This window comes from Spermophilus citellus (genome assembly GCF_964194105.1).
Source record: "Spermophilus citellus genome assembly, chromosome: X".
NCBI lineage: Eukaryota > Metazoa > Chordata > Mammalia > Rodentia > Sciuridae > Spermophilus > Spermophilus citellus.
The window spans coordinates 116,121,160-116,145,693 of NC_138190.1; the positions used below are offsets into that span (position 1 = coordinate 116,121,160).

The following is a 24,534-nucleotide window of genomic DNA, read 5'->3' on the forward strand; positions in this document are numbered from 1 at the left end:
AACATTGATGTGTGGAAACTAAGGTGAAGCAGGAAGAATATTGGGGAAAGGGAATATCATGCTTTAATTTTGGGGGGGTATTAGGGATTGAATTCAGAGGTGCTTAATTACTGAGCCCCATCCCCAGCCCTTTTCATTTTTATTTTGAGACAGGATCTTGCTAAGTTTCTGAGGCTAGCTTTGAACTCACAATCCTCCAGCCTCAGCCTCCCAAGCCACTGGGATTACAGGCAAGTGCCACCACACCCGGTTGTCATGTTTTCTTGATGTAAGCCAAAGTATACTTAAAAATGAAATTTATCTTCTCTGTAATTACTGTCAAATCACCCAGGGTTAATTGACAATAAAAACCTCTTTGTAAAACCACAACCCAAATGGTGTTATCCTTATCTCTGTCCCATTTCCAGTTTTTATTAATAATCTGAACAAAGGCATAGAAGGCAGAGATGATCAAATCTTCAGGATTTACCATGTTAGAGAACTGTCCTATATACTGGTTGACAGAATTAGGAGAGGTGACATGACCTAATGGTATTTAATAGAAATAAACTTATATCTAAACTTGAAACAATCATTTATTAGTGGAGATTCTGAGTAAGCCAGGCTCAAATATACGATTGGAAAGACCTAGACTTTATGTCTGTATGTTGTAGAGTGTTATACAGGGTTTAATTTGACAGTAAGCTCAAAGGAACTCAACAATGGAACCTTAAATAGTCCTAACACACATGTGTGGTTTTGGGCAGCAGTACTAGTGAAGTCCCCAGAACATGGGGATGCCGCAGGGTGGGACATGGTGGTCCACTACTTCAGGAATGTGCAGTATCCTATTTGAAGCCATACATTGTAGGAGATCCTTTGTCAGACTGGACACTCTGGGTAATCAGGATGTTGAAGGACCTTGAAACTCAATGAGAAACAACTGATAATGTAGCCTTGAGAAATCATAATTGCTGAATTCTAATATTTGAGGTATCATCATCAGAAGAAATAGGCTTTCCTATTTGCAGCTCCATGGGGCAATATAGAACCAATTTAAGAACTTTGAAACAGCTAAGAGTCAGAGAGATGGGTTGCTGTGGTAGAAGTCAGTTCCCTATTTATTGAGATACTGAACAAGCTGTGTGCCAGGCATGATACAACCCCCAAAGGTTAGTGGCTCAAAAACAACACACATTTACCATCTTATAGTTTCTGTGGTTCAGAAATCTAGGCATGGGTTAGCTAGAAGCCTCATGAAGTGGCAGTCAGACTGTAATAAGGACTACAGTCTTACTCATGTGATTGTTGGAAAGTCTTAGTAACTAGCTGGTTGCTGGATGGAAACTGTGGCATGATGAATCAATTACACCCCCTGCAAAAAAAGATATGTTTAATTCTCAGCCCCTGTACCTATGAACATGACCTTATTTGGAAATTGGGTTTTGGCAGATATAATCAACTTAAGATGAGATCATACAGGATCAGAGTGGGCCCTAAATCTAATGACTAGTTATAAGAAGAGGACAGGGGGCTGGGGCTGGGGCTCAGTGATAGAGTGCTTGTCTAGCATGTGTGAGGCACTGGGTTTGATCCTTAGCACCATATAAAAGTAAACAAATAAAATAAAGGCATTTTGAACATCTACAACTACAATTTTTTTTTAAAGAAGAGAGGGCATTTAGAGATACAGATAGACATACAGGGACAAAGGTCATTGAAGAAGGAGGCGGCAAGTGGAGTGATGGAACATCAAAGAATTCCAGGAGCCACATCGAAGAGTCAAGGAGTGATTCTTCTTAGGGCCTTCATAGGGAGAATGCCTTTGCCAATACCTTGATTTTGAACTTCTAGCCTCCAAAACTATGAGAGAATGAATTTCTGTTGTTTTAAGCCCCCTAGTTTGTAGTAATTTGTTGCAACAACTTTAATAAACTGATTCAGAAGCTTCCCTTAGTTCCTTGCTACTTGGACCACCCCTCAGTATTACCTCTTGACATGGAAGCTGGCTTCCCCAAATGAGTGAGCCAAGCAAGAATGGACATATGAGAGAACACCCAGTGTGGAAACCATAGTCTTTTATCATCTAATATTGGAAGTGACATCCTATTACCACTGCTCTTCTGTTTAGAAGCAAGTCAAGTAGTGCAGCTCATGCTCAAGGACAGGGAGTGTAATTACAATTACACAAGAGTGTAATTGGCAACAGGCAGGAATTATGTGGAGCCCAGTCCTCTAAAGGCTGCCTAAAGTGATTTTGCTAGGCCCTAATGATGCTTTCTATATGTCTATGCCCTTGTGGGAAAAAAATGAACATATAAATAGGCAAATGGAATTCCATGTGTTAGTTGTAGCAAGGCAGGCTTTGGAATTGTAGTGTTAGATTTGAGACCTGGTGCCATCATTTACTAAACCCTTCTGATGAGTTACTAAGCTTCTCTGAACCTTGTTCTTCTTGACTATATAAATTAGAGATAATACTATATAGTGGAGATAGGAGATTAAGCATGTCAAAGCACCTTATGTGGTACCAGATGTATAGTAGGTTGCTCATTTAAGAAGAGTAGTAGTAGTTGTTAGGGCTGTTTTAAGTTTTCTAGTACTGCAAGTAAGCAGTAAGAAAAGATATCACCGTTAATGAAATGATACGTTTAATACATATGACATCTTTGTTAATAGTGTCTGGAACTAGTTAAGATATCCTGATTGCAGATAATCTTTAGGGTGTTTACTTCTCCAGGAAATTTCCGGCACCAGAACCAGACATTTTTGTAACTTTTTGTTTTTGGTGCCGGAGAGTGACCTCAGGGGTGCTTAACCACTGAGACACATCCCCAGCCCTTTTTATATTTTATTTAGAGATAGGGTCTCATTAAGTTCCTTAGGGCCTCAGCTAAGTTGCTGAGGCTGGCTTTGAACTTGAAATCCTCCTGCCTCAGCCTCCTGAGCCACTGGGATTACAGGCATGCACCACTGTGCCTGCCTTTTGTAACTATTAAGGTAACAGAAGACAAGATAAGTCAACAGTTTGGGACAATAGGTTGGGGTAGGGGACAGAAATATCTGTGGTCTCACAAACTAACAGAATTGTTGTCTTATCTCTTACTAAAAGGATTTTCATTCTTATATCTTTGTTTGCTTTCTTATCTCTAGGTAAGCAGCCCAATTCCACATTCTATATAACAATGTTACTCCTCATTCCAGTAATCGTTGCAGGCGCCATCATAATACTTCTGCTTTACCTGAAAAGGTGAGATACCTACCCAGGCAGGGTTTTTTTGTTGTTGTTGTTTATTTATTTATTTTTATGTGGTGCTGAGGATTGAACCCATTGCCTCACACATGCTAGGCAAGAGCTCTGCCACTGAGCCACAACCCTAGGCCCACCAGGTAGGTTTTAGTTTCTGCTATTCCAGTTGCTATGGTTACTACTATTTGTGCTGGTGTTTTATATTTGTCCACATATTAGAAGAATTTGGCCTATAGACATTTTTTGGTGATATGACATTGCAAATAAATACGATTGTGCCCATTTTCTGATAAGGAAAGCATTGGCTTAGTTTCTTTGGGCCTGTTCAAGCACTGATCCTTTTGCATGTGTTTAGCATCATTGAATGGGTCTTCTAATAATTTATTCTTTCAAATGCCTAATGTATCAATAATTAGTTGTTATCTTTTGGAATGGAATTTTAAAGAAGAGGCTAGGGATATAGCTCAGTGGTAGAGCATGTGTTTAGCAAGTGTGAGACCTTAGATTCATTCCCAGTGCCAAAAAAGAAAAAAAATAAATAAAAACGAAGTGAAGACCATTGCTACAGAAATTACTTGAATAGTTTTAATATGAAGCAGGCTGTTGCTAATGCTATAGGAATGAGAACTTCACCAGGTTGTCACTCATATCTGCCATTCACTTCTTTAGAATATTTCATTTTCTTGGGCTGGGGATATAGATTAGTGTTAGAGCACTTGTATAGTGTCCATGAGGCCATGGTTCAATCGCCAGTACTGAAGAAAATACCCAAGAATGTTTTATTTTCTCTATCTCACTATATGGACTGTTATTTTCTCTTGCAATAAATACTTAAGATTGGAATACGGCTGTTAAACTGGGGTCCAGAACCAGTTTTTTTTTTCTTTGCAATACCAGGGATTGAAGCTAGGGGTGCTCTACCACTGAGTTACATCCCCACCTCAGCCTTTTTTGGGGGGGAGGAGATCAAGGATTGAACTCAGGGACACTCCACCACTGAGCCACATCCCCAGCCCTATTTTGTATTTTATTGAGAGACAGGGTCTCACTGAGTTACTCAGCACCTTGCTTTTACTGAAGCTGGCTTTGAACTCATGATCCTCCTGACTCAGCCTCCCAAGCAGCTGGGATTACAGGCATGTGCCACCATGCCTGGCCCACCCCAGCCCTTTTTATTGTTTATTTTGAGACATGGTTTTGCTAAATTGCTGAGGCTGGCCTTGAACTTGCAATCTTCTGCCTTAGCTTTCTGAGTTGCTAAGATTATATCCATGTACCACTGTACCCAGCTCAGAACCAATATTTCAATGTTCTTTCAATATGCATATTATTATTATTGAATGCCTACTTATTTGCTAGGCACTATACTAAATGTTGGGATTATATCAGGGAACAGCACAAAGTCTGTCTTTACGTTCTAGTTGGGGACACACACACACTGTTAGCAGGATTTTGTTTTCAAAATTATAAAAATCAAGCTCCCATATGATCTATTCAAAGTACAGTACCATATTATTTAAATGATAGAATATAAGTAAATTGCTTATTCTATCAGTCCATGTGCTTCACCCAAACTTGATGGCTCTTAGGACATTGATTTCCCATAACCTTTTTTAAAAAATATATTTTTTAGTTGTAGGTGAACATACCTTTATTTTTAATTCATATGTGGTGCTGAGGATCAAACCCAGTGCCTCACACACACTAGGTGGGTGCTCTGCTGCTGAGCCATAACCCCAGTCCCTCCCATAACCTTTTAAAGGGATTTTTTCACAATTGTTTCTTCAAAAAATGAATTGTGCACTATGACTTTTACCCACACTTTCTTTTAATATGTCTGTATTTAAGTGGAATGCTCCTATACAATGGAAGATTTGATCCGAAATGTTTCTGTTTTCTTAAAGGCTAAAGATCATTATATTCCCTCCAATTCCTGATCCTGGAAAGATTTTTAAAGAAATGTTTGGAGACCAGAATGATGATACCCTGGTAAGCACTGACTCCATGGGGGTTTGAAATTTTTTTTGAGGCTAGCTGTGAGATTTTTTAATAATTGTGGTAAAATAGGCATAACATAAAAGTTACCATTTCAATAATTTTAACCATACAGTTCAGAGTCATTAAGTACATTTACAAGGTTATGAAACAATCACCACTGTTTATACCCCAAACTTGTTCATCTCCCAAACAGAAACTGTGTTCATTAAATAATAACTTCCCATTCCCCCATCTCCCTGCTAGTAACCACTAGTCTACTTTCTGTCTCTGGGAATTTTCCTTTTCTAGGTACCTCATATATGTGTAATCATACAATATTGCCTTTTTGTGTCTGACTCACCTCACTAGCATCATATTTCAAAGTTTTCATGTGTCAGAATTTCATTTTGAAATTGGTCATTTTAAATTACAGTTTATCTAAAAGATTAAAGAAGAACAGATTGCATATATTGGGTCTAAGGTCAAGCATACCAACTAAAAAGGCCTCAGACTACTTTGCCCATCTCTGATCACTGGGCTTCATATTCTTTCTGAGATAGGGGATATATTTTATTGACACATGTACAAGAAGGAGGCTCCATTATGAAGCTGGCCTAATAGGCTACCTGAATCTTGGGTAATTTTTAAAATTTGGTGCAGGGAAATATAAAGATGGAGTAATCAATGGAAATGCACTTTGTTCATGCTATTGCATGGAAAACTGAACTGCAAACACAGGGAAACAGAAGAGACCCACCCCAACTGCTATTGTTGATTTCTAGGAGACTCTCATGATAGAATTTGTGGCTAGAAACCTAAGACATCATGGGGAAAAAAGATGTTGAGGTTCTGTGATAAATACATTCACTCTAATGAAATAATAGAGACACTAAATGAAATAAATATCATACTGTATATATCTTAAATTAGTAATAAGAGGCATAGGGCAATTAATTTGTAGAAGTAGCATATCATACTAGATAATAGCCTGGGCTCTGGAGTCAAATTGTCTGGATTCAAATCTTTGCTATGTCATTTACTGTCTTTTTGACCTTAGGTAACTTCCTTAGCCTCTCTGTGACTTGGTCTTCCCATTTGTCAAGTTGAAAGTAACAACAGCACCTGCTTACAGTGCTGTTATGTGAATTCAATTAACTTAATACAAATAGTTAATTCTATAGCAACTGGTTAGCATGTCTGGAACATTGTAAGTGCTTAATAAGTGTTAGTGATGAGTTTTACTATTGGTAATAATTTCTAATTATCTTTAATACCCAAATAATTCACAAGGGCAATTTGACTGACATTTGACTAGGGAAGGAAGGCAAGCCATTACAGGCAAGCCATCAGATGAGGATATCTCTGGATCACTTTTTCACCAAGTCAACTTCACAAATGGTGGATGACTGCCAGACCCTGGAGGATAGGGTGCCAATAAGCAATCAGGTCCAAAAATCTGATACCTAATTAGGAGATTGATTGTAAACCATAAGTGGGGTTGACTATGGCAACCAGTGGTTCTTTAACTTTAGTTGAGTTAAAGTCAACTGGAATACTTGTAAGAAATATAGATTCCTGGGTCCTGCCTCCAGAAATTCTGAATTGGCAGGTTAAGGGTGAGTCTCAGGAATATGCATATTAAACAGGAGCTTACAGATGATTCTGCTCCTGGTAAGATGGTCTGTAAACCACACTTCAAAAATCATAGTTATAGGGCTAGAATTGTAACTCGGCGGTAGAGTGCTTGCCTAGTATGTGTGAGGCACTGAGCTCGATTCTCATTACCATATATAAATAAATAAAATAGGGCTGGGGATATAGTTCAGTTGGTAGAGTGCTTATCTCGCATGCACAAGGGCCCTGAGTTCAATCCCCAGCACCACAAAAAATAAATAAATAAGATATAAATAAATATAAAATAAAATAAAGGTCCATTGACTACTAAAAAATTGTTTTTAAAAAATCAGTTATAGATATTTTCCTTAGAATTACCACTCTCTCTCTTTTCATTTCAATAGCTACTGTGATAGATACTAGAAGTTAGAAATTGTGCAAGTACTGTAACAACTCTAAGCAGTTATTGAAAGTCTGCTATGTGCCAGAGAGTATAATATATGCTTTGCTTATATTATCTTATTGAATCCTTAACCAACCTATAGAGTATGTGTTTTTAGTATCATTTTACAGATAAGGAAGTAGAACATCCATGAGGTTAAATAACTTAGTTGTGATTACACAACTAGTTGGCGGTAAGGTAAGATTTGACCCAGAACTGTCTGATTCTAGAGTTCTCTTGATTTTTCTACTAATGTGCTATTGCCTTTTGCCAGGTATAACAAGGCCCTCAAGGACCTTATGGTCTCCTAATATAATATATCTAAGACATTCCAACCAAAGCATTGATGAGACATATATTTTCAGCTTAATATCTAGTTTTTAATAAGTAGTGGGGAAGTGGCAGTTTTCATGCGTTACTGGTGGTCCTATAAAGAAGGTATCAAGGTTGAATATCCCTTATCACCAATGCTTGGGGCCAGAAGTATTTTCAGATTTCAGATTTTGGAATATTTTCTTAGACTTCATTGGTCAAGCACCCCCAATCCAAAAATCTGAAATACAAAATGCTCCAAAATTTAAAACTTATTAAGTATCATGTTAGCACCCAAAAATTTTCAGATTTCAGAGCATTTTAGATTTTGAATTTTTGAATTAGAGATGCTCACCCTATATATATCCATATATATCTTTTCTGGAGGACAACTTGGCAAACTATAACAAAAATCTTTGGTCCTATAATTATACTTTTAGGAATAGATTTTTTTGTGGTGCTGGGGATTGAACCTGGGTCCTCATGCATGCCATGCAAATGCTCTACCAACTGAACAGCATCCCCATCCCTAGGAATAGATTTTAAGGGGAAAAAATCAATCAATGGCATAAGGATGATCAATGTATCATTTGATTTCTTTTTTTCCTCCTCTTTTTTTTCCTGCATTGGGGATTGAACCCAAGTTCTCACACATGCTGCACAAGTACTTTACCACTGAGCCCCTTTTTACCCCAGCCCTTTTTAAATTATTTTGAGCAGGGTCTTACTAATTGCTGAGGCTAGCCTCAAATTTATGATCCTTCTGCCAGAGGCCAAAGTTGGGATTATAAGTATGTGCCTCCAAGCCTGGGGCATCATTTTTCATCTAACATGAAAAATTAGAAACCAATGAAAAATAAAAAATGTAGAATTAGTTTTAAAATTTAGTTTTTCTATGCATTTAATGTCTTAAAAATACAAAAATAAGAAAGATTAGAAACCTGAATATATTACAATCCTAATTTTTATTAGACGAGTATTAATATATATGTAGAACAAACAATGAGTGGAAGGAAATGGGTCAGAATGAATGATCATCTCCAGGAAGAGGGATTGTGGGTAACTAATAATATTCTGTCTACCTTTATGAAATTTCCAAATTGCCTATAATGAGCATGTATTAGTTTTATAATAAAAGAACCCCTGTATAAGTCATTAATAAAGAGAAAGAATATTGTAGTCAACCAGTCTGAGAGATAATAGGGACTTGAACTTAGATGGTAACAGAGGAGATTGATGTAAGAGACATTATTAAAGCAAACTCATTGTGACTTGGTGACTCTGTGTGGATGATAAAAGGTGTGGAGAGTAAAAAATAATTTCAAGTTTTCAAGTCTGGGCAATAGAGTGAATGATGGTAACATTGACAGCAAAATCAGATCAATTATCTTTCTCAGAGATGGGAAAATTGCTTTTTTTCAATTTTCTGTCTAGAGGATAATATGTTGTTTTTGTTCCGATGAGTCAGATAATTCTGTAATTTAGTGAGGCAGATATACCAACAAGATGGACCACTAAAAGCATGAGATGTTTTTGTTCATGGTGGTTGCAGACCATTAAACAAAATCAGTTCTTTAAAACTAAAAGTATAATAAAAATGCCAGACATGGGAAAGGGTAAAGGAACAGATTTTTCTGTCTGCTTTTAACCAAATGAATAATCTGCTTTCTTCACATGGAAGCAATTCTCTCAAATTGATCTGCACATACAGCACAAGGACTAACCTTTTATTTCTATAATCATCAAGTTACAGAATGAACAAGACCCTAGAGATCATCTAATGAAATAGATGTTTACACGTTTTGTTATTTCCCTTTAATTGCAGTTTTCAAAACTCTAGATTCTCATTCAACTTCCTCACTTTAGGACTTTTGGGGCCATAGAGAAGTTTCTCAAGAACTATCATATAGAGATGCAACTGTAGAACTTGGATTATTACCAAGTAGCCTAAAGTTACCAACTCCTAATCCAAAGAAAGAATCCATATCCTTTAAAAACATTCTTTAATTCTATACCACACCATCAATAATGCTTCTTTTTGGGGGGGTGGGGGTGGGTACCAGGGATTTAACCCAGGGGTGCTTAACCACTGAGGCATATCCCCAGCTCTTTTTATTTTTCAGTCAGAGTCTCACTAAGTTGCTTAGAGCTTCACTTAGTTGTTGAGGCTGGCTTTGAACTTGTGATCCTCCTGCTTCAGCCTCCAGAGGTGCTGGGATTACAGGCATGTGTCACTGAGCATGGCTCAATAATACTTCTTTAAAGAAATTTATTTGGATGTGGCTACAAATTAAATCATCACTATAGTTTTTCTTAAGATTTCTAGTGTTTTGATGATGTTTTTGTTCATCACTGTAGTAACGTTTTGGCCAACAGCATTTCTTCCTCTTGCTTTGCTATTTGCCTTTTCCTTATGACTAATTGGGCTGCTAGCCATATTTGGGGTGGGAGAGGGGGACTGCAGAGGGAATTGCTTCTCCTCTGTATCTTCATTTCTTTCATCTATAAAAAATATCTGTTCTTCCCCTACTTCTTGGAAACCAATTAAAATTTCAATACTGTGCCAATTTTACATTCCTAATCTGAAAACAGCTTTTTAACTCCCAAATATTTTTTTCCTCTAGTGGTTATCCTTAAAAACTAAGAATGCTTCCTTCCATAACCAAAATAGCATTGTCACAGTTTTAAAATTATTAATTCCTTCATGTCATCTAATACTCAGTTCATATTCAAATTTTTCCAACTCTCCCAATTGTCTGGGGACAAATATCTTCCAGTTGTCCCACTAATAACAGTAGTGATAACAGCATGCTCCTTCCTGCTATCTGCACTTCTTACCCTCCCTTGCCACCTGGAGTATTCAGGGTGGTGTTATGCTAGCATCCTGTCAACCCTTCAGCGAATGCTTTTAAGCCAGTGACTGTCTTGCTTGAATCAGTAATTTCTGTAGGTGCCATAAAATGATGAGTTTCTCATTCTATCATTTCAGCTGCATTTATAAGCTGGCACTTTCTTATGAAGCACTGCTTTCAATCATCAGCTGACTGATTGATAGGTCAGAAATTCAGTCTCTGCTAAAAAGCCAGGATGCAAGTTTAATTCTTTCCCCTATTTCAAAATTTTAAAGTGAGGAGTTGAATTAATAACCACTTCAAGTGGTACCAAATGAGACCCATCTACCATATTCAACTCATCCTCTTTCAAGCAGTAGTACTCTTAACATGTGGGGATATACAATTTTTATTGTACAACTTTCTATTTTGACTGTTGATCTGAAGAGGACTGGGGCATGAAATAGGTTGATTCCTATACAGAATACCAGTGATTTTATGTGGTACTTGGGTATAAAAACCCACTTGACTTCTATAGACAATTCACTGTGAAAAATATCTTAACCAAATCTTGAAAATAATGTTAAATTCAAACATGATATCCCATTATACTAATGAATTTATTTCTTTTTAATATATAAACACATGCGTTATTTTTCTAGGCTTGGATGACTAGCAACTAAACACCAGTTATATTATTCTCATAAACATTGATTTTTTCACATATGATATTTTACCTATTTGGTCATTATTTTATTGTTTAAGACCTTATTTTTTTAAATTACTGGGCGTGTTCTTGTATGCCTATAATCCTAAAAACTTAGGAGGTTGAGGCAGGAGGGTCACAAGTTTGGGGCCAGCCTCAGCAACTTAGCAAGGCCCTAAGTAACAGTGTGACCCTGTCTCAAAATAAAATATAAAAAGGGCTGTGGATGTGGCTCAGTGGTTAAGCACCTCTGAGTTCAATCCTTATTACCAGATGAATAAATAAATGAATGGCAGCATAAGGATTGAATTATAGACTGGTAATTTTGTAGATGGCTTTATTTTTTTCTACAAGTGACTTTAAAATTAGACTGGCATAGAATTTATAAAATTGAATGCTAGGTTATATTTTTATATTTATTCCTATTCCCTCACATAACATATTCCATGTAGTGCCCAGGCAAAGACCACAGTACTAATAAAGGGTAAAAATGAGAGTAATCTAAGTTCTAGGAGTGAAGAAAGGCAGTTGAAAAGATTAATGTATTCTTAGAGGCCAATCTGCTTTAGTGTTCACCTTATTGAAACATATCACTTTTTTTCTTGTCCAGCACAGTCAAGCATTGGATCTAACTACTAACTACCAGAAACCAATGAAACTGTCATTTCCAGGGAATATTTGTAATTAAAATACTTTCTTTTAAAAAAAATTACTTACTTATTGTAGAAAATGAGAACTGCAGATAATCAAAAGAAAAATAAAGGCCGGACTCGGTGGCTCACGTCTGTAATCCCAGCAGCTCAGGAGGCTGAGACAGGAAGTTCCTGAGTTCAAAGCCAGCCTCAGCAATGGCGAGGTGCTAAGCAACTAAGTGAGCCCCTGTCTCTAAAAAAAAATACAAAATAGGGCTGGGGATGTGGCTCAGTGGTCGAGTGCCCCTGAGTTCAATCCCCAGTACCCCCCCCAGAAAAAAAGAGAAAAATAAAATCACTCTTAATCCTATCACCTACACATGACTAACTTGACTGACTGCACAAAAAGATAGAAATACACCTAATGATGAATGGAATAATAGCAACAACAGCAATAGTTTAAACTCACTGAACCTTTACTACCTGTCATATACTTTTCTAAACATGTCCCCCATTAATCCGTCCCCATCCTGAGGTAGATATGTATTATCTTCATTATACAGATGAAGAAAATGACATACCAGAATAATGTGAACTGCTCAAGGTTACACTGCTGTTATCCAACAGAACTGGGATCCAAATTTATATAAGTGGCCTCATAGAGAGCCCTGGTTTAGTGTTACTTCTGTGTATGAATATGTATTTGATGCTCACTACAGGGTTTTGTATTAATATCTCTCCTGTCATTTTGGATATTTGAAGCTCTTAGCATTTTCTTAGGAAGGTTTCATGGCACTGGCTTGTCCTGAATTATTTAAACGTTGATAGAGTTCACTGCACTTATAATTGCAAGTCATTTTGGCAATATATTGTCACATGTCCTGCCTTTGGTATCTTAAATGTATCATCTATTTTCTTCTGACCTAAAATGTTGTCAAAGACAACTGACAATATTGTTTTCCTTTCCACATGAAAACACTTGGCCTTTTTGCCTAGTTGTCAAGATGTTTTTCCTTCAAAATCCAATAATTTTGCCAGAAGATACCTTAGTGTTGTTGATTATTCTGGGTTGACTCTCTGAAGTATAGGTTGAGGAACTCTAATCTGAAAACAAAATCCAGAATGCTCCAACATCTGAAGTGTTTGGAGCACTAACATGCTGCCACCTAGCACAAAATTCTGCATCATGAAACTTTGTTTTATTCACACAATTACTAAAAACACTATATATTTTGTATATGAAGGGTAATTTTTACCATTCGGTCTCTGTGCATAAGCAACATAAGTGAACTTATGTTTAGGCTTGGGTCTCATCCTTGAAATATCTCATTATATATATATATGCAAATATGCAAAAACCTTCCAAATTCAAAACACTTCTGATTCCAAGCATTTTTTTTCCTGATTTTTTTAAAACATTGAATTTTTAGATTTTTCTTTTTAGATATACATGACAGTAGAGTGTATTTTGACATATTATACAAACATGGAGTATAACTTATTCTAATTAGGATCCCATTCTTGTGGTTGAACATGAGGTGGAGTTACACTGGTTGTGTATTCATGTATGAACATAGGAAAGTTCTGTCCAGTTCATCCTGCTTTCTTTCTTGTTCCAAACATTTCAATAAGGGGTATTCAACCTATTCTGTTTCTATTCCCTTTGCCTTTTATATTTGCCATATCCTGTTGAATAATTTTTATATACTTTTTATTAAAAAAATCACCTTTCATTTTCTCTTTTTCTTTCGGCTTTATCTAATATCTGTTGTGTTTATTCACCTCATGTTCCCTCTTGGTTAGTCTCCATTTCTGAAATGAAATGATTATTTCTTTTTACTTCTAGTTCTTTCGTGAATCTTGTCATCTCATTTCTGAGTTTTTGTTTGTTTGGTGTGGTACCAGAGATTGAACCCAGGGGCACTTAACCACTGGGCCACATCCTCAGTCCTGTTTTGTTTATATATTTTATTTTGAGCAGAGCCTCACTAATTTGCTGGCTTTGAACTTGCAGTCCTCCTACTTCAGCCTCATGAGCCACTGGGGTTATAGGTGTGCACCACCACACCCAGGTTCAGAGTTGTTCTTATTCTGACATTTCATATATGATTCCATGTCATTTACATTGTTTTATTTTTATTTTTTAGTTGTAGATGGACACAATATCTTTATTTATTTATTTTTATGTGGTGCTGAGGATCGAACCCAGGGTCTCACACCTGCGAGGCAAGTGCTCTACCACTGAGCTACAGCCCCAGCCCCTACATTGTTTTTCATATCATGTAACTTTTTCTTAGCAAGTTCAGCTAGTTTTGAAATGTTATATTGTAGTTTTCATTAATTTTTGTGGGAATATCTTTCTGGTATGTTTTATTATGTAAAAATATTATTCTTATGCGCAATTTTACATGAAATTAGCTTCTGAACTTTTGTATGGATGCTCAGTTTCAGGAATTGTTTTTAATTTCATGACTATCGAACTCCATATATTATTGCTTTTGAGAACTGTTGTGGCAAACAGTTACTTCTGAAATGTGAATGCCTTCTGAAATCTCCTTGCTCTGTTTCCTGACTCCTGTACTTTTTTTTTCTTTCTCTCTAAAATCTTTTTAAACTTTTCATCATTTCTTCTCTTTCTCATCCATTTTTCCTTCCTCCCTCCCTAAGCCTGCTGCCTTTTGTGTCTTATCTACAATTATCATAATTTCCATTCCTCTTGTCCCAGTCCTGTCCAGTTTGGAGTCTGTTTCCACTCTTTTCTTGTCAGAGTGCAGCTTTGCCCTGCAAGGGAACATTGGATGATTAGTTTTAAGAGTTCATGGGGGCTCAGGCTGTTCCCATTCTACACCATGGACTTCCGCTCAACCGCTATTTGAAGGGGCAGACCCCTACATTCCATTTTCAGCTCTTGTTCATAAATTAGTTCACTGATGTGTGTATGAATTATTTCAGAGTTCTCGGATCTCTCAGAGGCTATGTTGATTCCCTCTGTGTACTCTTCCATAGCTGATACCATTTGGTCTGGTTTGCCCCACCCTCTCTTATTTGGAGTACAAGAAGTTGTTTTCATGTAGTTTAGCTGTAGATTGTGTCAGTGAATTTTGGTTTTGCTTTCCTATTTACCCTACTTATCTTTCCTATTTGTGTTTTTGGTACCGGGGATTGAACCCAGGGGTGCTTAACCACTGAGCCACATCCCCAGCCCTTTTTATTTTTTATTTTGAGACAGGGTCTCACTAAGTTGGTTAGAGCCTCACTGAGTTGCTGAGTCTGCCTTCAAACTTACAATCCCTGCCTTGGCCTCTTGAGCTGCTGGGATTACAGGTGTATGCCACCATGCCCAGCTCTGTTTGTGTTTTTTATGGCAGCATTTTGAGACATTAAAAAACTAGGCTATCACCACCACTTTCCCCTAAGAATTTCTCTGCAAACTACAAATCATTGGCCAAAACCTGTCACCTGCTACCTGTTTTCATACAGTTTTTGACCTAACATGGTTTTTGGTAGTGTTTCATCTTTTTATGTGTATGTGTCATGTTGGGGATCAAATCCGGGGCCTCATACATACTAGGCAAAAGTACTTTAACAATGAGTTATACATGTATCCCACCAGCCCTACTTTAAATTCTTTGATTGGTATTGACAGATTATCATCCCGAGAGGTATACAAGTTAAATATCCAGTAAGGATACCAGTTAGATAAGTTATGGTGCAATTTATGCAATGAAATATTATACACAGGTTAAAGAAAAGGAGGTTGATCTATTTTACTGATATATAAAAATATATGACATGCTGTTAATGAAACACCTGGGTTTCAAATGTAGAGTAGTATTTCATCATGTTAAGGAAACAAAAGCATTAGAATACACAAAATTATTTTTTTCACAAGAAGCATAGATTACAACTAAGATGTGCTAATTTATATACTTATCAGTAGTATATCCAAATGATTGTTTGACCATACTATTGCCAACATTGTGTTATCTAATTTAAAAAATTATTGTCAAGCTGATAGAGGAGAAAAAGGCATCTTATCTTAGTATTATATAATAGGCTTCATATTTTTGCATAAGCTTGAATTATAACTCTTTTGTGAAATTCTTGTTCCTTGTCCTTTTTCCCTGTGTGATATTTCTTTTTCTTGAAGGTTCAAAAAGTTCTTAACATATTAGATAGTAATCCTTTGGCTTGTCATCTACGTTTGCCTCTTTATTTCATGTAGCGTGATTAATTATGTACAAAAGATTATTTTGGGGGCTGGGGATGTGGCTCAAGCGGTAGTGCACTCGCCTGGCATGTGTGCGGCCCGGGTTCGATCCTCAGCACCACATACAAACAAAGATGTTGTGTCCGCCAAAAACTGAAAAATAAATATCAAAAAAAAAGTTTAAAAAAAAAAGATTATTTTGTTTTGCTCAGTAATCCCAATGACCCAGGAGGCTGAGGCTGGAGGATTGCAAGTTGGAGGCCAGCCTTAGCAATTTAGCAACACTGTGTCTCAAAATAAAAAATAAAAGGAGCTAGAGATGTAGCTCAGTGTTAGAGTATTCGTGTGTTCAATCCTCAATGCAAAAAAAAAAAAAAAAGATTTTTTTTCCCTGCAGTAAAATCTTTCTTTTCCATGATGATGATGATGATGATGATGATGATGATGATTACAATGTTGATGTGTAGAAAGACCTTTCCACTTCAGATTTATCTACTGTTCCCCTGTATACTTTTGTAGTACTTACTTGATTTTTTTTTTTTTTTACTTTTAGTTCTTTAATCCATCAGGAATTTATTTGAGTAGTCTATGAGATAGGGTTTAACTTTGTTTTGCAAATGTTTAGCCAGTTGTCTTAGTGCCATTTATTGAATAAGTCATTATTTCAAGTTTATATAATTTTTGAGATAGCTTTTATGAGACGTATGCACATTTTCAAATTTTTAAAACATAAGGTTTGTTGGTATGTAATTTACAAACAATAAAATTTATTCTTTTTAAGTGTCCAATGAGAAGAGTTTTAGCAAACATATATGGAATATTTCTATCATTCCCCCAAGTTTCCTTGTGCCTCTTTGCAGTTAATCCTCCTGACCTTAGACTCTTGCAACAGTTGATCTGTTTTCTGACCCTACAGTTCTGCCATTTCCAGAATGTCATATAAATAGAACCATATAATACATAGCTTCTTGAGTCGGTGTCTTTCACTTAGCATAATATACTTAAGATATAGCAACATTGTTGCATACATCAATATTTTATTTTTTAATAGATAAGTGAGAAATGACCTTATTTATTTATTTTTTTAATGTGGTGCTGAGGATCGAACCCAGTGCCTCACACATGGTAGGCAAGCATTCTACCACTGAGCCACTTTATTGCTAAACAGTAAATGGTTATACCATTGTTTATTTAACCATTGAATTGTTCAGGGACATCAGGGTTTTGTTATTTGGGGCCATTATGAATAAAGCTGATAGAAACATTCATGTCTTTGTGTGGGCATGTTTTCATTTCTTCTGGATAAATATCTAGGAGTGGGATTTCAGGGTCATATGGTAAGTATATATTTAGTTCTTAAAGAAATTTTTAGCCTGTTTTCCAGAGTGACTGGATGCTTTTACACTTCATCGAACAATGATGTGAAAGATCCAGTTACTCTGCATCCTCAGCAGCACTTGGAATTGTCAGTATTTTAATTAGTTATTCTACTAAGTTTTCAGGATTAAATAGTTTACTTAGAATGATTTAGATATATTTTTTGGTACCAGGGATTGAACTCAGAGCCACTCAACCGCTGAGCCACAACCCCAGCCCTATTTTGTGTTTTATTTAGAGACAGGGTCTTGCTGCGTTTCTTAGTGCCTCGCTAAGTTGCTGAGGCTGGCTTTGAACTAACAATCCTCCTGCCTCAGCTTCCCAAGCTGCAAGAATAATTTGGATATTTTAAGTTGTGTTTTCCAACTCATTTTTTAAAAGAAGTTCACTTTTTTTAATATTTATTTTTTAGTTCTCAGCGGACACAACATCTTTGTTTGTATGTGGTGCTGAGGATCGAACCCAGGCCGCACACATAACCAGGCGAGCGCACCACCACTTGAGCCACATCCCCAGCCCTCCAACTCATTTTTTATACACTCTCTAAGACTGGATACTCCTAAATTGCTCCATCCATCTCTAATTGTCTAACCTGAGGCTGCCTAATAATCATAGTTGCTCACTTCTGTTTTTTTTTTTTGTTGTTGTTGTTGTTGTTTTTTAAAATTCCATTTCTTCCCCCAAACTTAAAAACTATAGCATATCAAAGTAGAAAAAGAGCATAGATATAATCTAGTGCAAGGTTTGGCAAGCTTTTTCTGTAAAGGGCCAAATAGTAAATATTCTTGGCTTTGCAAGCCATTAAGCCATTTCAGTCTTTCTTACAACTCTACTAGTACAACATGAAAGAAGTCACAGGCAGTACAGAAAAAAATGGGCATTTTCCAAATAAAACTTTACTTATAAAAACAGGCAGCTTGCCAGATTGGCCTGGATTATAGTTTTCCCACCCCTGGTTTAGTCTTAACAACTTTATTTCACATTCGAGAGCACTGAGCTCATATTTCTTCCTTTCCTCAGATTTATAAATAAAGAGACAAGCACCAAGATATTGGCTTTCACCATAATGATGTTAGATAAAGCCATTAATCAAAGAGGCTTTCTAAAGTTTTAATTGAGCTAAGACCTTTGAGACAGCCTGATGTATTGCCATTCACTGAGATGTTAACTTTTAAAAATATTATTTAGTTGTAGTTGGACACAATACCTTTATTTTATTTTATTTATATTATTTTTATGTGGTGCTGAAGATCGCACCCAATGTCTCTCATGTGGTAGGCGAGCATTCTACCACTGAGCCATAACCCCAGCCAAAGATGTTAACTTTTTGAGCCTGTCATATCTCTGGAGCAATGGTAAAATTAAAAAAAAAAAGGCGATAAAGGTCCAAGTGAAATAGTTTAAGTAAGAAAAGCATGCACCATTTTATTCATCCTCAAAAGACTGTTTCCAATTTGGAAAGATCCACATTTCTTTGTCTCTTGAGACAGCAATTGAATATGATGTAACAATCCCATGCTTTTCCCATCTTTAATGTTAGTTCTTGATTGTTTTTTTTTCACTAATTGTTTAAATAGATGAATATTCTTAGGTTGACAAACAAAAACAAGGAAAACATTACACTCATGGTTCTTTGCACGCAAACCTAAAAATAGGCATTGGCTAAGACTACTCAGGGAAAGGACATTGTTTAGAAAAGTCATCCTGTATGTTTCTTCCTTCCTTGCAGCATTGGAAGAAGTATGACATCTATGAGAAGCAATCCAAAGAAGAAACTGACTCTGTAGTGCTGATTGAAAACCTGAAGAAAGCTCCTCAGTGATGGGGATAATTTATTTTTACCTTCAATGTGACCTTGTGAGGATTCATCACATTCTCCCTTTGTTATCTGGGGACTTGCTAAATGGAAACTGAAACTACTGGATCCTTTAAAAACAGGCAGCTCATAAGAGCCACAGGTCTTTGTGTGTGTCATGCACCGAAAAACTAAAAATAATGGGCCCTTTCGAGAAAAGAATGGAGTCATTGAATGATAAAAGCAGACATCCTTTGCAAAGTCTTCAAACTAGGGGACAAAGCAAAAAGTCATGATGGCAGTTGAATTAACCTTATGAAGAGTTGTGACAACTTCCTAAGGATCTAGCTTGCCTTGTATTTTTTGTGTCAGATAACCCTGAGAAATTTTATTTGTGAGGGAACTCATTTTGGGTATAAGTGCTAATAATGTTGAACTTGACTCACAGAGAACAGCTAACAAACAAAATCGTTACAATCTGGCATCTGTTTTTTTTTTTTTTTTTTTTGAGATCCCATTGAGTAATGTTTGTGACTATTAAAACTCCTAACAGTCTAGAATCATCATCCACTTCAATAGCATTTCCCTCTACTTTGAAAGCCCCAGAAAGGAGTGTTGGCCATGACGATGACAATGACAAAAAAGTTGACGCGGCTTCTTTACCAAGATCATTCAGGCTTTTAAGGGCAGTGGAGACAGAATGACCCATGGCATATTAGTCTGAACCAAAAAGTCTCTTGCATTTTTTTCTTTACTTCTGCTGCCCAAATCAAGAATTAACTATGCATCTAGCTTATACTAAGCCCCCAGCTATGAGGGATATACCCCCCAATAAGTTTACAATCTAGTTGGGAATCCTTAGTTTTTGCCACTTTCTTTATTTCCCACCAGTCATTTCTGAGACTTTTCAATTCCCCAGCTCCCAGGCCAATTTCCCTTTTTCCTTCTCCCTCATTCCCTTCCTTGTAGCCTTTTGATGTTCATTGGAAATTTGGATATACATCTGCTCAAAACACCTAGAGGAGAAGGGAACAATTTGCATCTCAGGTACGGTGTGAGTTGACTGAGAAATAATGAGTAGTTCTTATATATTTTGTAAATTTTATGTGAGTTTCCAGTTTGAGGATTTTCAGCATTTGATGTTTATGCATTTTCTAAACAAAGATGAGATGAGATAGTATTTTCACTTAGAACTTAGCTGTTGGCTTAAGAAAAACATAGTTATATCTGTCTCTGTTTCTTTACAAGATGGACCCTAGGATTTCTTATCCCTGACACAAATAATAAAGTAGAATTTGTGTGCTGTATTGATAGCCAGCCATCCAAGGCTTCAATGTATATATTCACTTTTTTTTTTTTTTGCGTATGTTAGGGTTCCATTTCCCCCCATTCCCACAACATATGCATTTGTACTCTTCCTACTTCCTCCAAATTTGAAGAATTTTGGGAAATGATAGATATTCCTCCCTTTTCTCTCAAACATACAGACTCAGATTATTGGTAGGAACTTATGAACTTTATATCACAAGTTCCCCAAACATTTGCCATTTCGTGTTAATAAGACGAAGCTTCTTGGAATTCCTGCTCTTAGGGCTGGGACATAAAAGACCCCTTCTCTCCACAGGTTTGGGCAAAAGTAGCAACCTGTGTCCATGGTAGTGAAGGAGAACTGTGCCCTGGCATCTTTCAGGAAACTGGGGTACATAGCACTGGTAGATGTGAAGGTGTTTCCTCCCTATGATTTTGTTTTGGAATTCAGATTGATGTTGGGACATAGGTATGGTAGATCATTCACTTTCTCCTACTATACACTAGAAAGAATATTTGGTGTTGTCATATATGAATGAGATGACTTCCTAGCTAGGTCTTTGTAATTCAGGGACGCAAAACACTTAAATGCCTCACCCAAAGCCGACTTTACTGGTAGCCTATTTTGATGGCAATGAGGAAGATGCTTTGAAATAACCAAGGAACTACTGGTGCTGACAGTCATGTAGCCTGGGAGTGGGGAAAATGTATTTTGTTTCCATCCTTCCCTGTTAACAGTAAAATAGTTGAGGCAGGAGGGGACACTAAATTATGGGAACACCTAGAGTTTTGCAGTGGCTAAATAATAATCCCTAGATTTTAGGAGCTCTTGGAGACATCAGTATTTCACCAGCAGGAAACTAGTAGGTTCATTTACTATTTTGTCTCACCTCTATGGATTTTTTTCCCTATAGACAGACCTAAGTAAACTCATTGTTAAGATGGTCATTTGCCTTCTTTCATTCAGATAAGTTTTTTTTTTTTTTTCTGTATCTGGGCACTAAAGGGATACATGAACCATTGTTAACATTTTGGGTAATATCTTCAACTAGAAGTCATTTTTGTTTAACCTCTTATAGGAAAATTTGAGTAAAATAAATATTCATTGTCTTTTTGTATATTAATTAAATGTTTTCCTTTGGTGTTATTTTGGGGAAAGCGTTGTGAGGCGTTGGTGAAGGAAAAAAGTTGGAGTTAAAAGAATAAATATTGTAAAAAAATTCCAAGGAAGCTATTTTATAATCATTTATCATAAGCTTCCCTGCTGTTTTGCTGTACCAATGTTTTCTAATATAAGGACATGCATGTACTTAGTTTAATATTAGTATAGTCTTTGGGGCTGGGTTTGTGGCTCAGTGGTTGAGCGCTAGCCTCACGTGTGAGGCACTGGGTTTGATCCTCACCACCATTTATTTATAAAATAAATAAAACAAAGATATAAAAAACATAATATTAGTACAATCTTTGCACATAACACCTAAAAGGACTTACATATTTGATAAATTTTAGTTATAATAATTAATGGAAGTGAGAAGTTAGTTCTTTCTAATGTTCAACTTAGATTAGATTACAGTATGCTTACTATTGTGGTATCCATGGCATACACAGTATACAAGACTCATGGTATGTGATGGGACACTTCTAGTTAACAATCAAGTTAGCAAGATATATTTGAGACTGAGAAAATCAGTTTTCAATAGCTGTCTTCTTAAGAGACAGTGATATAGTTTTGTATTTTCCATAACTACAACAACATGTTTGTTAATTACCCTGAATCTCTACAGGATCCAAATTCTAGAATAAGGGTGGGGGTGCTGATCCTAGTAAGGCTATTTCTGTAAGTGTCCAGAAGATTCTGGAAATCCATTTCCAGGTAAGTATGATTATCTGCTTAAACCAAAGGTCTCTAATTCTTAACAATCTACACTGAGTTTTACGATACAAAGCATTTAACTAGGAACACTTGAAGTCATAAATCTGAATGGGATCCATGGAAAACTAATTCCTGTAGCTACAAACATGTTCACTTCATCTCAGGGAAGAAGGGCTAGAATAACCTACGCATGAACTCCTGCTCCTTTAGAAATGCAACTTTATGCTCACACAAATAGCACATTATGCTACTGGGATACTGTAGTTTTATCTATCTGCCTGTCTCTTTTTGCAGTACTAGGGATTGAATCCAGGGATACTGTACTACTGAACTACATTGCCAGCCCTTGTTAAATTTTATTTTGACACAGAGTCTTGCTAAATTGCTGAGACTGGCCTCATACTTGCAATCCTTCTGCCCCAGCCTCCTGAGTAGCAGGGATAACAGGTCTGTGCCACTACCATGCCTGGCTATATGTTAATAGTTTTAGAAGAAACCAAAGGATGGAAGACATCTGGGGATGTAGCTCAATGGTAGAGCACTTGTCTAGCATGAGCAAGGTCCTGGGTTCAATGCCCAGCACTGGGGTGGGGGGGAAGCAAGGAAACAAAAACATTGATTTCAGAACTCAATCTTCTTTCAAACCCTAATGATTTGGCCAAGCAATGATTTTTTTTTGTAAATACTGTAAATCTTGATATGCTTTTACTTTAAGCAAGGGAGGAGTTGTATTGACATTTGGACATGGTAGATATTTTTGACCTCAGTCCCCAAGATGATTTCTTACTGAAGCTGCTTTAGCCTTTAAATGCCTTTCCCATTGATCACATTTTTTAGTTTACCATTAGCAACAGGAAAATATTTCACTGCAGTTTTCAACATGTATTAGGTCGAGTATCATATGCAAAGAGAAAATCAAGTTATCATGGGGCTACCACTTACCAATTATTCCCTATGTCATGCAATAAATTGCATTATCTTCATTTTACAGACTAAGAAACAGATATAAAATGATTAAGTTATGTTGCAAAAATCACACACCTAGTAATTGACTGAGACAAAACTGGAAAATAAGTCAGCCTAACTTTAAAACATGTATAATGTAGTTAGTCATGTATTTATTTGTCCCAATGCAGCAGCTACTGAAAAAAGAAATGTCTTATATCACATTGTTGTCAAATGGTTTATCAACTGGAAGACTCAAAATTTAAATCATTTAATTGTAAAGGAGCTTTTTACAGTGTCTTAAGATTTATTTGTGTCTTCATTCATCTATGTGCCAGGCAGAGTGCTGGCTAAAAGGGATTTAGAAGTGAGTAGGTTTTGGCTTAATATCAAGATGTATTATATTAGTCAAGGAGAGGCTCTTTTGTATAGGAGAAAGAAATCAGGATTCAAATTTAATAGTTCCAAAGGACTAAAGAGACACTTTTCAGAAGAAGAAATACAAATGGCCAATAAATATATAAAAACAAAGTTCAACATCTCAATCAGGGAAATGAAATTAACAGCTACAATGAGATTTCATCTCATTGCTGTCAGAATGGCAATTATAAGGAATACAAACAATAATAAATGCTGGCAAAAATGTGGGAAAAAGGCGCTCATACACTGTTGGATCTGCAAATTAGTACAACCGCTCTGGAAAACAGTATGGTGATTCCTCAAAAAACTAGGAATGGAACCACTATGACCCAGCTATCCCACTTCCCAGAATATATTCAGAAGAACTAAAATTAGCATGCTGAAGCAACACAGTCACACAATATCCAAGTCATGGAGCCAGCCCAGATGCCATCAACAGGTGAATGGATAAAGAAAATGTGGTACACACATATACACACACATACATACATTATATGTAATGGAGTTTTACTTATGGCATTTGCTGGTAAATGGATGGAACTGGAGAACATCATGCTAAGTGAAATAAGTCGCACCCAGAAAGTCAAGGGTTGAATGTTTTCTGTCATGCAGAAGCTAGATCAAAATAAAGAAAAAAAAAGCCAGGGCAGGGATCCCATGGAAATATAAGAGAGATCAGTGGAGTAGAGGAAAAGGATTGAGGGGGAAGGAGGAGGGACAGAAGAAAAAGGAAGAATGATGGAATGAATCTGACCAAACTATCCTATGTACATATATGAATATACCACAGTGAATTTCACCTTTATGTACATCTATAATGCCCTAAATTTGAAAATTATAAGTAAATAGAAGGAAGACCTGTA

General features: G+C 36.5%; 1 protein-coding gene across 2 annotated transcripts in view; it reads left to right on the top strand.

The window, feature by feature from the left end:
* Positions 1-19,759, top strand: part of IL13RA1 (interleukin 13 receptor subunit alpha 1) — a 58,017-nt gene extending 38,258 nt beyond the window's left edge. The window contains exons 9-11 of one of the 2 annotated variants that reach the window (XM_081277138.1): positions 3,133-3,229; positions 5,134-5,218; positions 17,743-17,892. In XM_081277138.1, coding sequence (XP_081133264.1) covers positions 3,133-3,229; positions 5,134-5,218; positions 17,743-17,877 — 317 coding nt within the window. In that variant the 3' untranslated portion in view covers positions 17,878-17,892. Of the gene's footprint in view, positions 1-3,132; positions 3,230-5,133; positions 5,219-17,742; positions 17,893-19,059 lie in introns of those variants that run through there. The other variant, XM_081277139.1, reaches the window with a different exon arrangement.
* Positions 19,760-24,534: the final 4,775 nt, after the last annotated feature.